The sequence below is a fragment of the Callorhinus ursinus genome, unplaced genomic scaffold, assembly GCF_003265705.2.
Source record: "Callorhinus ursinus isolate GAN/ISIS: 27379988/994484 unplaced genomic scaffold, GSC_fseal_2.0 scaffold27, whole genome shotgun sequence".
NCBI classification, from domain to species: Eukaryota; Metazoa; Chordata; class Mammalia; order Carnivora; family Otariidae; genus Callorhinus; species Callorhinus ursinus.
In genome coordinates, this window is record NW_027397089.1 from 18,314,536 (window position 1) to 18,330,194 (window position 15,659).

A 15,659-nucleotide genomic window follows, 5' to 3' on the forward strand; every position below is an offset into this window, starting at 1 on the left:
TCCTGGGGTCCTGGGATGGAGCCCCAGGTCAGACTCCCTACTCAGCGGGGACTCTGCTTCTCCCTCTCCCTCTCCTTCTGCCCCTCCCCCCTGCTCGTGCATGCTCTCTCTCTCTCAAATAAATACATTTTTAAAAAAATCTTTCAAAAACAAAAAAGAGAAAGCCATGGTATTTGAGGGAGGAAAAAAGGTATGCGTATGTGTGTATGAATATGTATATTCAAAAGCTAAACTATTTAAAGCCCTAGCATTCTAGAGTTGTGTTGCCTCAACCATTCTATGGCTTCTCAAAGTACTACTGAGTAACTGCACAGGACGCTAATCCAGGTTGTTAACTAAGATCGGGACATTTTAAAATGATTCAGTTTTATTCAGTATACTCAGTTTTGAAAAACGATGGAGTGTCAAATACATTTTAGAAAGATTTCTTTGAGAAATAATTGAACTTTAAATGGTTTTAGAATTGGGGAAGTTCAAACTTCAATTATGTGAACCTTTATTAATTTTCCTACCTTACTGCTTAAAGATGCCTGATAAATGTATTTTCAGGGTGAAACTTTTAGAGTTAAAACTACATACTCTAGGGGCGCCTGGGTGGCTCAGTCATTAGGCGTCTGCCTTCGGCTCAGGTCATGATCCCAGGGTGCTGGGATTGAGCCCCTCATCGGGTTCCCTGCTCTGCGGGAAGCCTGCTTCTCCCTCTCCCGCTCCCCCTGCTTGTGTTCCCTCTCTCGCTGTGTCTCTCTCTGTCAAATAAATAAATAAAATCTTAAAAAAAAACCCTACATACTCTAACAAAAGGTGAACTCTGAATACTGTTGGCAATTGTGTTTACTAACATGCTAATTTAAAAACAGGAAAATATGTCCACTGCTTACCGCTTCTTAAACGCAAAAAAAAAAAAAATGCATTCTCAAGAGAGTGAACAGTGACAGACTCTGAAAATTGTAGATAAAACCACAAGTACACTCACTGTGGGAAGTATTATAGGGTCAGTGGCCTTGCTACTTTAGGCATGCAAATATTTGGCTTCAATTCAGACTCACACTCTGTAATTAGAAAGAACATTGCTACTTCATTCTCCAGCCAAGCCGCATATGTTTGTGGTCTGTTTTATGAGGTTCTCATTGCAATTTGCACCGTGATCTCTCACAGTCTCATAAGACACTATGGTAGGGGCGATATACTTCTGTTGATCCTACAGTGGCAACAAAGGACAGACTGATAGCAACTTCCAACTAACTAGTTGTATTTCTTCAAGGAGTATCTTTAGCCTACTGTATACAGGGAATTTTGGTAAAAAATAAAAATACTCTAATAATAGATATTTTTAAACTATAGAATATGATAGACATTGAATCTCTAGTGAGGGTCGGTGGGATCCCAGGAAGACTGCTGAAGGTCTTCAGAGGGCTCATTAGCCTGCTGAAATTATCTGCCAAAATGTGTGTACATACACTTTACCAGGGAGAAAATTCCAAGCTTTCGTTCCATTTTCAAAGTGTCTGTGACACCCCTTTCCAAAAGAATATTTTTAAGAAGGTTCAAAGCTGCTGTTTTCAAGACACCTATGGGAAAATGTTGAACATGTGTCCCACTGGTTTTAAGAATAGTGGAGCCCACGCATTACGCAGTTCCCCTTCTGTCCCTGGCTTCCAGTCAAGTCATATCTGGATGGCCCGGCCTTGAATGTAAGTTGAGAACAATGGATAAATCACAGGTTTTGGAAACAGACTGCTTGGGCTCAAGTCCTGACTTGGTCACTAACTAGCTAAGTGAGCTCAGTGAAATCTGTTGAGCGTTCAGAGCCTCAGTTTCCTTATTTGAAAAATGGGAACAATCATAGTATCTGCCTCATAGGGATGAAATAAGGGTTGAGAAGATCGTGCAAGTAGTGTTTCACATGGTTCCAGACCCTACCTCTGACTACTATTTCATCAGTGTCACCTTTGATGAGCTTTAATGAGTCACTAATAAAATCCATAATTTTAAATATCTGGGTTTTTTTTAAAGATTTTATTTCTTTATTTAGAGAGAGCATGTGTGTGCACATGGGTGGGGGAGGGGCAGAGGGAGAGAATCTCAAGCAGACTCACCACTGACCGTGGAGCCCCAGACGGAGCTCGATCTCACAACCCTGAGATCATGACCCGACTGGAAATCAAGAGTCAGATGCTTAACCGACTGAGCCATCCAGGCGCCCCTTACATACCTGTTTTTTTTTTGATAATACAAACTACCAGTTAGTGATCTTTTAATTACAGTTAAAATCACCATGTTTTCAACTCACTGTTGTTGTTTACCAATATTCAAACTTTAGACACCTCTTTTGTGATACTTTATATCCAAATTCATTGTTTTGCTAAAAATGTTACATGTGAGCATTTTCACATTGTGATGTCTTTTGTTTGTTTTAACCCTGTAACTAAAGGAATAAATCTAACTTGTTGATTAATGCACCATTAAAACATTATACCAGTTTTTAGGCCACCATATGAATTGAAAAAGTACCTGAACAAACATAAATAAATGCATTGGGTTTATATGCCAAGAAATGTAAAGCCCTATCGTTGTCTGGGCTATTTCTCTTTCCATACAAGGATAAGAACTATAAGGAAATTAACAAATTTGTTTGAAATGTTGCTCTTTTTTTTTTTCCACAGCTCTTGTAGTGAGATTCCTGACCAAACGGTTCATCTGGGAATATGATCCCACTCTTGGTAGGTCAGATTTTGTTTCCTCCTCCTTTCCAGTCAGAGTTTATGACCCAAAAGAGACAATGACATTTTCTGTTGCAACATTTTGAAGCACCTACCAGCTGTTTGGGGAGTGCCTTATCAAATCATACAAAGAAGTTCCTAAAGAAGCTGGACATGTTCTCAGGCTGTCTGTGCTTAGGACCATGCAGGATTTTCATGCATAGAGGAAGAAATCAGGTTAAACCAGAGCCAAGAAGGAAGTGGGTACAACACGATGCCCTCGCATCAGGAAATGTAGCATCATTCTAGTGGAAGAAGGACGACACATGGCCCAGGCTAACCTGGTGTGGAAGAGACTGGCATGCTGAGGGGAGTATTCCAAGAAAATCAACCTTCCAAATACTGATTTTGGGAAAACATAAGAATAAACTATATTTCTCTCCAATGAGTTTGATTAAAGCCTATTTATAAAAAGAAAAAAGTTGCAACAAAAATTGGTGTCTGTGGGTCTTGAAAGCAGCATAATATTGATGTATGAAGCAATCATCAGGCTTTTTAAATAGTCCAAAACAGAGTACTTATTAGATACCTATTTAGTCATCATCCTCAAAACAATGCTGACAATCCATGGGTTCTAATTTAAGCTTCAAATTTTATTCCAAATTAATCCTTTTGAGTTTTTGTTCTTTATGCTTCAGGAACCCCAGCTGGTTTGTAAAGAGCAACAACTTTGAATCCAGAGGAGGAGGGAGAAACATGCATTCATCGTTTCATTACTAGGCACAGAGTCCAGGCTGAGTTGGCCTTACTCAGAATAATGAAATGGGCAAAGATTATTCCCTTTTTTAAAAAATTTCATTTCGTTTGGTTCAGTTATGACTTCAAGCTTACATACATTCAGGTTAAAAGGGAGATTTCTTCCCTCTTGTGCCTCTTTTCATTGCTTTTATTCATTCAGTCAACAAATATTATTAAATGCCTCCTATGTGTCAGATTATTCCAGGTGCTGAGGATAAATCAACAGACAGAAAGAAAAAGCCTCTGGCTTTTTTGAGCTAACAGTCTAGTAAAGATAGAAGAGTTAATAAACAAATAGATGTTAAATAGTGATAAGTACTATGAAGAAAACCTAAACAAAGACGTGAATACAGATTGATCTTATAGTTTATTTAATTTATAACTTTTTAACCTATCTGGGACTTATTTTTGTGAGAAGTATAGACTGAAGATCCAACAGTGTTCCCAAATAGTTGACAAATTGTCCTGCTACTATTTCTTAAATAGTCTCCTCTTTTCCCCCCTACTTCCAAAGCTGTTTTTTTTTTTTTTTAATACATCGGATCATTTACACTGGGATGCAACTCTAGATTTGCCTTTTATATCCACCGCCAGTACCACATTCTTTTGATAATTGTGCTCTCTGGAACATTTTGACACACAGTAGAGAAAGTCCTCCTTCTTTAACTTTCTACACAATTACCTTGGCTAGTATTTCTAGTTTATTCTTGCAGGCCAATTTTTAAAACTCTATCATAACATGACATGATTTTGATTGGAATTGCATTAAAACTGTAAATTACTCTGAGAAGATTCACATCTTTATGGTATACAGTTTTTTAAAATCTAATAGCATGTCTCTACATTTATTAATCTTTACTTCTCTGTTTTTGCTTTTATTTTTTAAAAGATTTTATTTATTTGACAGAGAGAAAGAGAGAGTATAAGCAGAGGGAGGGGCAGAGAGAGAGGGAGAAGCAGGCTCCCCCGCTGAGCAGGGAGCCATATGTGGGGATGTGGGACTTGATCCCAGGACTCTGGGATCATGACCTAAGCTGAAGACAGATACTTAACCAACTGAGCCACCAAGGTGTCCCTGGTTTTGCTTTTAAATAGTTTTTCAGCATCAAAAATTTTTTTTTAAAGATTTTATTTATTTATTTGACAGAGAGAGACACAGCGAGAGCAGGAACACAAGCAGGGGGAGTGGGAGAGGGAGAAGCAGGTCTCCTGCCGAACAGGGAGCCTGATGTGGGACTCGATCCCAGGACCCTAGGATCATGACCTGAGCCAAAGGCAGACGCTTAACGACTGAGCCACCCAGGCGCCCGCATCAAAAATTTTTAACATGTTTTTAACATAGCCACAATCTAATCTTAAGATGATATATTTGGATCAAAAATGCACTTGGTTTTAAAAAATCATTTACTTTCTATTGTTTGTTTCACATAAATAAATACTCTCCTTTTATATTTTTATTACTTATCTAAGCTTTACAAAGTTCCTGAGAATCTTAATGGTTTATGGGGAGTTGAGTAGAAAAATCCTGATTTTACTTAGCAATCCCAGTATATCTCAACAAAAAGATGAAGCTTAGAAAGAATGATCTCATATTTTTTTACCTCTCTGAATATGGTCCAGTAACCAATGTTACTATTTTTAATCAGTTTTATTCCTTTTTGTTTCATTGTCCCTTTTGTTTTATTCCTTCTGAAAAACAACTGCTGTTAATAGAAATCTGCCTGCATCAGTTATTTATAATACAGGCTTCCTTCATTAAGAACAATGAAACTTTATTGAGTGACCTTGTACTGTACCGTTCTAAAAGGATTGCTGCTGCTAAGCAACAAGAGCGTTGATCAGACTTCAAGAGTATCAGGTGTATGACTCACTTCCAGGTGAGGGTTTCATTAACTCACCCTCGAAACTGGTGTGTGTGTGTGTTTGCGCGCATGCACGCTAGAAGTCACCAATATTTTAGCCTACAGGGGTTCCCCGTCTATTTTTTTTTAAGATTTTTTTTATTTATTTATTTGATGGAGAGATAGCAGGAGAGGGAACACAAGCAGGGGGAGTGGAAGCCGGAGAAGCAGGCTACTCGCTGAGCAGGGGGCCTGATGCAGAGCTTGATCCCAGGACCCTGGGATCATCACCTGAGCCGAAGGCAGCTCCTTAACGACTGAGCCACCCAGGCATCCTCCCATCTATTTGATTCAAGATGAATCAAGAATTTCCTGGGCTTGACTTCATACTATCATAGAGTTTCAAAACTACCACCGAAAAGGAAAGCCACCATTAAAAAGCTAAGTGGCATATTTGCAAAAACCAGCCTTGAACTCTGAATTCAGAGCCTTCCTCAAAAAACATGGGGCATACTATAACACTGTATGTTAATTATACTTCAATAAAAGAAAGGAAGGGGAAAAAGTTTCTTAATGGTGCAGTGTTTTCAACCTGTGACAGAATTATTGCTCCCTGAGAAGCTGAAGACTATGAACACCATTCAACATATTAAAATTGGAATATCTACTGCTCCAAGTTAAATCTATGAAGGAAATGTTTGCTACTATGATAGCAAATGACTCCCAGACTTCTCATTTCAGTGGGTTTTGCTCTTTGGTTTTTTAAGGAGAGGGATTATTTTAGCAACTGCCATTAGGGATGCAAGCAAGGGTGAGAGAGAGGATGAGAGAGAACTAAACCCGTAGTCTATTTGCACTTGAGTTTCATAGAAGAAGCAAATATTTTTAACATCCAAGTGGTTTGAAGGGTATAAGCTAAGGGAAAAAAGTTCAATTCTTTACATTGGGCAATTTTAGTTTTCCTTTCATTTTTCTCATTTCACTGTGGATCAGTGAAATGTTTGTCAGAGACCAGAGCTGGTCTATGAGTAGCATTTGAAAACCAGCACTGAAGCCTGTGAGGTTTGGGACTTGCACCATCTGACCAGGAACCTCCCTGATGGTGGTGATTGTAACGTTCTCATTGTAGAACAACAGGTTCCATGTTCTCATTAGATCCCCAAGAATTGAATCCCTACTTTTGAGAGTCCTATTACCCTCAAAGGGTGTTGATCATGGCAGATAATATGGACAAAGACTTAGATGGTGTATAGTTGTATGTGTGTGTGTGTGATCGGTGTTTGGAGAAGAAGAGACAGACTGCATGTCAGCACTTACCACTATAACTACTATATTTGAGGCACCCTACTCTGTGTTTGAATGGATTATGGGGTCTCTATCTCATGAATAAAGACTCAGACAGGACCGAGGGTAGGAATTGGGAGACAGACCCACTGGCGCTTGGATTTTGTAATTGACTCTTCCTTCCTGCATTACAATACCCTCAGTTTGGAAAGAAAGGCTTATACGAGAGAGACACACCCAGAACAAATTCTCTGAACTCAATACCAAAGCTAAGGTGCTTAGCCAACTCATGGAACTAGTCAATATCGGCACAGCAAGGAAATTTGAGATCGTCATTTGACGAATAAGGAAACAAGTCCAACGAAGTAAATTTATTCAAGATCATGTGGCTGGTTTGTGGTTAGACCAGTAATAGAACTCAAGTCAGTACAATTTCCACTGTAGCATAAATCAGCATTACTAACTGCTGTTTTTACTGTACTGGCTAAATGTCCATATTAATATGTTGAAATTTGCAAAAAAAGCTAAATCAGTAAGAGGATTAACCATCTACAACATCCCTTTGAGCATCAACTTCTCTTAGAGTATACAAAATCTACTTCTATTTATAAAAATGTTACTGAATGCAAGTTTTAAATCATATATTGCTCATATACAGTGAAATTCGGTATATTAAAAATATATACCATCTTGAATTCCATCTTGAAACTTATATTGGTCTTATAGTATACGTTATTTTGGTTCATTTAGATATATGCCTTAAACGATCACTCCCCTTCCCTTTAAAAAGAAAAAAAAGACTCAGAATTTTCATTTTAGGTTAGTATGAACAAAATAAAAAGTGTGTCCACTCTCCACACACATACACATTTTCTCTTATGTTTTGGAATGAACGGTAGAGTTTAATTCCAAAAAGTGCTTAATACATCTTTTTTGAATTAGCTTCATTGAAGTTAGCACATGGAGGCACAACATTTCGCCTGTGTGGGCTATATACTTCCACTGTTTACATGAAGATATGGGTTTCTAATGAGAGAGAAGAGGCTTAAAGAGAAAAGGCTCAAAATGGCATGAAACCAGTACTCAGCTTCGATGAAATCACTGCTTCTCCCCAGGGCTATGTCTGTGGAAGACATTCCCTCATTTCCTGCATTCCATCATTTTTGTTTCAGTTAACAAACAGCCAAAGAATCACACAGCTTCATATAATTTTCATTATATTTCATTTCCCCCCTACTGTGGCCTTCTGTGGTTGAAATACATATCCTATTTATCATGGACGCAACAGAGAAAAATGTCCCTGTCTGTCAGACAACTTTTGGTGTAAAGAGATGGAAGAGAGCCCAGAACTCTGTTTTCCAGGCCACAGGGCTGATGCCAGCCCCTTTAAAAAGGAAAGTAGTGCAAAGGCCACCACAGAACAGTAGTGGAAGAAACAGAAAGGGCGTAGATCCAGGCCTACGTGCTGCTGTCTGGGCCTCTCCTCCTCAAGCTGGGGCACTGAAGATGCAAAAGGAAATAATTGAGAGAACATTTAGAGATAAGAAGTTGCTATACATTGTACTTTAGAGCATTAAATTATACAAAATAATAATCTCCCCTTTAACATAAAGAGTAGGGGGATGGAATGTTCTAGAATTGAGAATCATTGTACATACCACATATGGATTACCTATTCTAGCAGAATGACAATAGTGCAAAAATATGCTTATTAAAATATATTGAACATAACTTCCTTTTTAAATTTTACTGTTCAGAAAAGACTCCAGCCATGCGCCATGCCTGTGGCAATGATCATGACACAGGGCTGAAGGCAGGTAGAAGGCTAGGTTATGCTACTTAGTTAAGCCTCCTTTCTGCAGTTTGTATTTTAGGTAGGAGATTATATTTGTAGCAAAGTAACAAAAAACTGTGGTCAAAAAAGACCTGTAAAATAGTTGATGAGATGAAGAAATGAAAGTCAGAATAATGAACAAATAAATAAAAGGACTGGCTTACTGGCTACCCTGATGAGAAAGAAACTTGCAGGTTTATTTGGTTGGTTGGTTGATTGGTTAGTGATTTGGGTAGTTTAGGTGTAAAGAATTAAGTGAATCATATTATTCTATCCACAGCACCATGTCATGTGCTTGCAAAGCCTTTGTATCATTTATACTATGTTTATATTGTTTTACATTATTATATCTTTCATGTTATATATTTCTATTATTATCATCTATATTATTTATATGACTTCACTTTATTTTTCCCGCACCCCCCACTGTGACACCATTGCCTCTTTCCTAGGTATATAATCTAAAAGTTTGATTCTTAGCATAGCGGTATAAGCCTCATTCCAAAGGCAATCTTCCCTAGTTCCAATGTCAACTCTACTGCTTACCACTTACTCTGTGTGAACTTCAGCAAGTTATTAAATGTTGCTGTACTTCCATATCTTTGGGTAACATGGAGATAATAGTAATACCTACTGCAGAGATATTTGTGAAGATTAAATGAATTAATATGACTTAAGCACTTAGAACAATTCTTGCTCAAATAGTAAGCAGTATATACTAGGTATTACATATTTTTTTGAAAAAGACATTTTTTTCTGTGTATCCATAAACGTTAAATTTATATAAATTTCATTGCTCTATAGATCTTCCTATAAAGGTGATCATGTGATTTTTTGTTTAGTACTTTTTTTCCTTTAGCGTTTTACCGTGTTAAACTGCATTGATAGAAACAATATCCAAGGGCCCAATTGTCCATAGACCGACGAATGGATAAAGAATAGGTGCTGTATATATTTAATGGAATATTACTCAGCCATAAACAAGAATGAAATATTGCCATTTGCAATGATGTGGATAGAGCTAGAAAGTATTATGCTAAGCAAAATAAGTCAGTCAGGGAAAGACAAATACCACATGATTTCACTCATATGTGGAATTTAAGAAACAAAACAAATGATCATAAGGGGAAAAAAAAAGAGAGGAAAACCAAGAAACAGACTCTTAACTATAGAGAACAAACTGATGGTTACCAGAGGGGAGGTGGGGGGTATGGGGGAAATAGGTGATGGGGATTAAGCAGGGAACTTGTGATGAGTACCAGGTGTATAACGAACTGGAATTTAAATAAAAACAAAAAAAATGCATTGATAGATTTTATTTTATATTTTTTTATGTTATGTTAATCACCATACATTACATCATTAGTTTTTGATGTAGTGTTCCATGATTCATTGTTTGTGCATAACACCCAGTGCACCACGCAGAACGTGCCCTCTTTAATACCCATCACCAGACTAACCCATCCCCCCACCCGCCTCCCCTCTAGAACCCTCAGTTTGTTTTTCAGAGTCCATCATCTCTCATGGTTCATCTCCCCCTCCAATTTCCCCCCTTCATTCTTCCCCTCCTGCTATCTTCTTCTCCTTCTTCTTCTTCTTCTTCTTCTTCTTCTTCTTCTTCTTCTTCTTCTTCTTCTTCTTCTTCTTCTTCTTCTTCTTCTTCTTCTTTCTTCATCTTCTCCTTCTTCTTCTAAACATATAATGTATTATTTGTTTCAGAGGTACAAGTCTGTGATTCAAAAGTCTTACACAATTCACAGCTCTCACCATAGCACATATGTCTATCACCCAGCCACCCCATCCCTCCCACCTCCCACCACTCCAGCAACACTCAGTTTGTTTCCTGAGATTAAGAATTCCTCATATCAGTGAGGTCATATGATACATGTCTTTCTCTGATTGACATATTTCACTCAGCATAACAGCTTCCAGTTCCATCCACGTCATTGCAAATGGCAAGATCTCATTCCTTTTGATGGCTGCATAATATTCCAGTGTGTGTGTGTGTGTGTGTGTGTGTGTGTGTGTGTGTGTATACCACTTCTTCTTTATCCATTCATCTGTTGATGGACATCTTGGCTCTTTCCATAGTTTCTCTATTTTGGACATTGCTGCTATAAACATCGGGGTACATATACCCCTTTGGATCCCTGCATTTGTATGTTTAGGGTAAATCCCCAGTAGTGCAATTGCTGGGTCATATGTTAGCTCTATTTTCAACTCTTTGAGGAACCTCCATACTGTTTTCCAGAGTGGCTGCACCAGCTTGCATTCCCACCAAAAGTGTAGGAGGGTTCCCCTTTCTCCGCAACCCCGCCAATATCTGTCATTTCCTGACTTGTGAATTTTAGCCATTCTGACTGGTGTGAGGTGGTATCTCACTGAGCTTTTGATTTGGATTTCCCTGATGCCGAGCGATGTTGAGCACTTTTTCATGTGTCTGTTCGCCATTTGGATGTCTTCTTTGGAAAAATCTCTGTTCATGTCTTCTGCCCATTTCTTGATTGGATCATTTGTTCTTTGAGTGTTGAGTTTGATAAGTTCTTTATAGATTTTGGATACTAGCCCTTTATCTGATATGTCATTTGCAAATATTTTCTCCCATTCTGTTGGTTGTCTTTTGGTTTTGTTGTGCAAACAAAAGACTTTTCTTTTGTTTGTTTCTTTTGCTGTGCAAAAACTTTTTATCTTGATGAAGTCCCAATAGTTCATTTTGGCCCTTGCTTCCCTTGCCTTTGGCAATGTTTCTAGGAAGAAGTGGCTGCGGCTGAGGTCGAAGAGGTTGCTGCCTGTGTTCTCCTTTAGGATTTTGATGGACTCCTGTCTCACGTTTAGGTCTTTCAACCATTTGGAGTCTATTTTTGTGTGTGGTGTAAGGAAATGGTTCAGTTTCATTCTTCTGCATGTGGCTGTCCAATTTTCCCAACACCATTTGTTGAAGAGACTGTCTTTCTTCCATTGGACATTCTTTCCTGCTTTGTCAAAGATGAGTTGGCCATAGAGTGGAGGGTCCATTTCTGGGCTCTCGATTCTGTTCCATTGATCTATGTGTCTGTTTTTGCGCCAGTACCATACTCTCTTGTTGATGACAGCTTTGTAATAGAGCTGGAAGTCCGGAATTGTGATGCCGCCAGCTTTGCTTTTCCTTTTCAACATTCCTCTGGCTATTCGGGGTCTCTTCTGGTTCCATACAAATTTTAGGATTATTTGTTCAATTTCTTTGAAAAAAGTGGACGGTATTTTGATGGGGATTGCATTGAATGTGTAGATTGCTCTAGGTAGCATTGACATCTTCACAATGTTTTTCTTCCAATCCATGAGCATGGAACGTTTTTCCATTTCTTTGTGTCTTCCTCAATTTCATTCATTAGTATTGTATAGTTTTCTGAGTACAAATCCTTTGCCTCTTTGGTTAAATTTATTCCTAGGTATCTTATGGTTTTGGGTGCAATGTAAATGGTATTGACTCCTTAATTTCTCTTTCTTCTGTCTTTTTGGTGTATAGGAATGCCACTGATTTCTGTGCATTGATTTTATAACCTGCCACTTTACTGAATTCCTGAATGAGTTCTAGCCGTTTTGGGGTGGAGTCTTTTGGGTTTTCCACATACAGTATCATATCATCTGCAAAGAGTGAGAGTTTGACTTCCTCCTTGCCGATTTGGATGCCTTTGATTTCTTTTTGTTGTCTGATTGCTGTGGCTAGGACTTCTAATACTATGTTGAATAGCAGTGGTGAGAGTGGGCATCCCTGCTGCATTCCTGACCTTAGGGGGAAAGCTCTCAGTTTTCCCCCATTGAGAATGATTTTCGCTGTAGGTTTTTCATAGATGGCTTTTATGATATTGAGGTATGTACCCTCTATCCCTCTACTCTGAAGAGTTTTGATCAAGAAAGGATGCTGTACTTTGTCAAATGCTTTTTCTGCATCTATTGAGAGGATCATATGATTCTTGTTCTTTCTTTTGTTAATGTATTGTATCACGTTGATTGATTTGCGGATGTTGAACCAACCTTGCAGCCCAGGGATAAATCCCACTTGGTCGTGGTGAATAATCCTTTTAATGTACTGTTGGATCCTATTGGTTAGTATTTTGGTGAGAATTTTTTCATCCATGTTCATCAAGGATATTGGTCTGTAATTCTCCTTTTTGATGGGGTCTTTGTCTGGTTTGGGGATCAAGGTAATGGTGGCCTCATAAAATGAGTTTGGAAGTTTTCTTTCCATTTCTATTTTTTGGAATGGTTTCAGAAGAATAGGTATTAATTCTTCTTGAAATGTTTAGTAGAATTCCCCTGGGAAGCCATCTGGCCCTGGGCTTTTGTTGGTTGGGAGATTTTTGATGACTGCTTCAATTTCCTTAGTGGTTATAGGTCTGTTCAGGTTTTCTATTCCTTCCTGGTTCAGTTCTGGTAGTTAATACATCTCTAGGAATGCATCCATTTCTTCCAGGTTATCTAATTTGCTGGCATAGAGTTGCTCATAATATGTTCTTATAATTGTTTGTATTTCTTTGGTGTTGGTTGTGATCTCTCCTCTTTCATTCATGATTTTGTTGATTTGGGTCATTTCTCTTTTCTTTTTGATAAGTCTGGCCAGGGGTTTATCAATCTTGTTAATTCTTTCAAAGAACCAGCTCCTAGTTTTGTTGATCTGTTCTACTGTTCTTTTGGTTTCTAGTTCATTGATTTCTGCTCTGATCTTTATTATTTCTCTTCTCCTGCTGGGTTTAGGCTTTCTTTGCTGTGCTTTCTCCAGCTCCTTTAGGTGTAGGGTTAGGTTGTGTATTTGAGACCTTTCTTGTTTCTTGAGAAAGTTGTATTGCTATATACTTTCCTCTCAGGACTGCCTTTGCTGTATCCCAAGGATTTTGAACAGTTGTGTTTTCATTTTCATTGGTTTCCATGAATTTTTTAAATTCTTCTTTAATTTTGTGGTTGACCCATTCATTCTTTAGTAGGATGCCCCTTTGCCTCTATGTATTTGAGTTCTTTCCGACTTTCCTCTTGTGATTGAGTTCTAATTTCAAAGCATTGTGGCCTGAGAATATGCATGGAATAATCCCAATCTTTTGGTATCGGTTGAGACCTGATTTGTTACCTAGGATGTGATCTATTCTGGAGAATGTTCCATGAGGACTAGAGAAGAATGTGTATTTTGTTGCTTCGGGATGGAATGTTCTGAATATATCTGTGAAGTCCATTTGGTCCAGTGTGTCATTTAAAGGCTTTATTTCCTTGTTGATCTTTTGCTTAGATGATCTCTCCATTTCAGTGAGGGGGGGGGTGTTAAAGTCCCCTACTGTTATTGTATTATTGTCAATGTGTTTCTTTGATTTTCTTATTAATTGGCTTATATAATTGGCTGCTCCCATGTTTGGGGCATAGATATTTACAATTGTTAGATCTTCTTGTTGCAGAAACCCTTTAAGTAGGATAGAGTGTCCTTCCTCGTCTCTTATTACAGTCTTTGGTTTAAAATCTAATTTGTCTGATATAAGGATTGCCACTCCAGCTTTCTTTTGGTGTCCATTAGCGTGGTAAATTGTTTTCCACCCCCTCACTTTCAATCTGGGGGTATCTTTGGGTCTAAAATGAGTCTCTTGCAGACAGCATATTGATGGGTCTTGTTTTTTTTTATCCAATCTGACAGGCTGTGTCTTTTGATTGGGTCATTTAGCCCTTTTACATTCAGGGTAACTATTGAAAGATACGAATTTAGTGCCATCGTATTGCCTGTAAGGTGACTGTTACTGTATATTGTCTGTGTTCCTTTCTGGTCTATGTTGCTTTCAGGCTCTCTCTTTGCTTAGAGGACCCCTTTCAATATTTCTTGTAGGGTTGGTTTCGTGTTTGCAAATTCCTTTAGTTTCTGTTTTTCCTGGAAGCTTTTTATCTCTCCTTCTATTTTCAATGAGAGCCTAGCTGGATATAGTGTTCATGGCTGCATATTTTTCTCATTTAGTGCTCTGACTATATCATGCCAGTCCTTTCTGGCTTGCCAGGTCTCTGTGGATAGTTCTGTTGCCAATCTAATGTTTCTACCATTGTAGGTTACATATCTCTTGTCCCAAGCTGCTTTCAGGATTTTCTCTTTGTCTCTGAGACTTGTAAGTTTTACTATTAGATGTTGGGGTGTTGACCTATTTTTATTGATTTTGAGAGGGGTTTTCTATGCCTCCTGGATTTTGATGCCTGTTTCCTTCCCCAAATTAGGGAAATTCTCTGCTGTAATTTGCTCCAGTATACCTTCTGCCCTTCTCTCTCTTTCTTCTTTTTCTGGGATCCCAATTATTCTATATTGTTTCATCTTATGGTATCACTTATCTCTTGAATTCTGCCTTCGTAATCCAGTGGTTATTTATCTCTTTTTCTCAGCTTCTTTATTCTCCATCATTTGGTCTTCTATTTCACTAATTCTCTCTTCTGCTTCATTTATCCTAGCAGTTAGAGCCTCCATTTTTTATTGCACCTCATTAATAGCCTTTTTGATTTTGACTTGGTTAGAATTTAGTTCTTTTATTTTTCCAGAAAGGGTTTCTCTAATATCTTCCATGCTTTTTTCAAGCCCAGCTAGTATCTTTAAAACGTCATTCTGAACTCTAGTTCCGACATCTTACTAATGTCCGTATTGATTAGGTCCCTGGCAGTTGGTACTGCCTCTTGTTCTTTTTTTTGCAGTGATTTTTTCCATCTTGTCGTTTTGTCCAGAGGAGACTAGATGAATGAGAGAACAAAATGCTAACAAGGTAACAACAACCCCAGAAAAATATACACTAAACAAATCAGAAAAGACCTGAAACTGGGGGAAAAGAAAGGGAAAGAAAGAAAAAAGAAAAAGCAAAAGATAAAAACAACAACAAAAAAAACTGCAAAAAACAGAATATGATCAAATATGATCAGGCTGGTGCATAGATCAGTGCCACACACTAGATTTTGGACGTATTTTCGTCCATTAGAAGAAAGTGCCTCCCAAAATTTTAAAGAAAGAAAAACTTATATATGTAGAAAAATAAGGGTAAATACGATGAAGGGATGGAATATGACTGTAAAGATGAAAATTATAAAAGATTTTATAAAAGGAATTGATAAGAAATTGGTTGAAAAAAGAAAGAAGAGGATTTAACAAAAAAAAAGGAGACAGTGTGATCCGGCAGGAAACTAGAAGAAAGCCATACACTAGAGATTTAGGGTATATTTTGG

General features: G+C 38.0%; 1 protein-coding gene across 2 annotated transcripts in view; it reads left to right on the forward strand.

Moving 5' to 3' along the window:
* RERG (RAS like estrogen regulated growth inhibitor) overlaps window positions 1-15,659 on the forward strand; it is a 134,898-nt gene that overhangs the window by 105,476 nt on the left and 13,763 nt on the right. The window contains exon 3 of one of the 2 annotated variants that reach the window (XM_025879769.2): window positions 2,664-2,720. The exons of the other annotated variant lie outside the window; for it this stretch is intronic. Coding sequence (XP_025735554.1) covers window positions 2,664-2,720 — 57 coding nt within the window. The remainder of the gene's footprint in view (window positions 1-2,663; window positions 2,721-15,659) is intronic. 2 annotated transcript variants of the gene reach the window in all.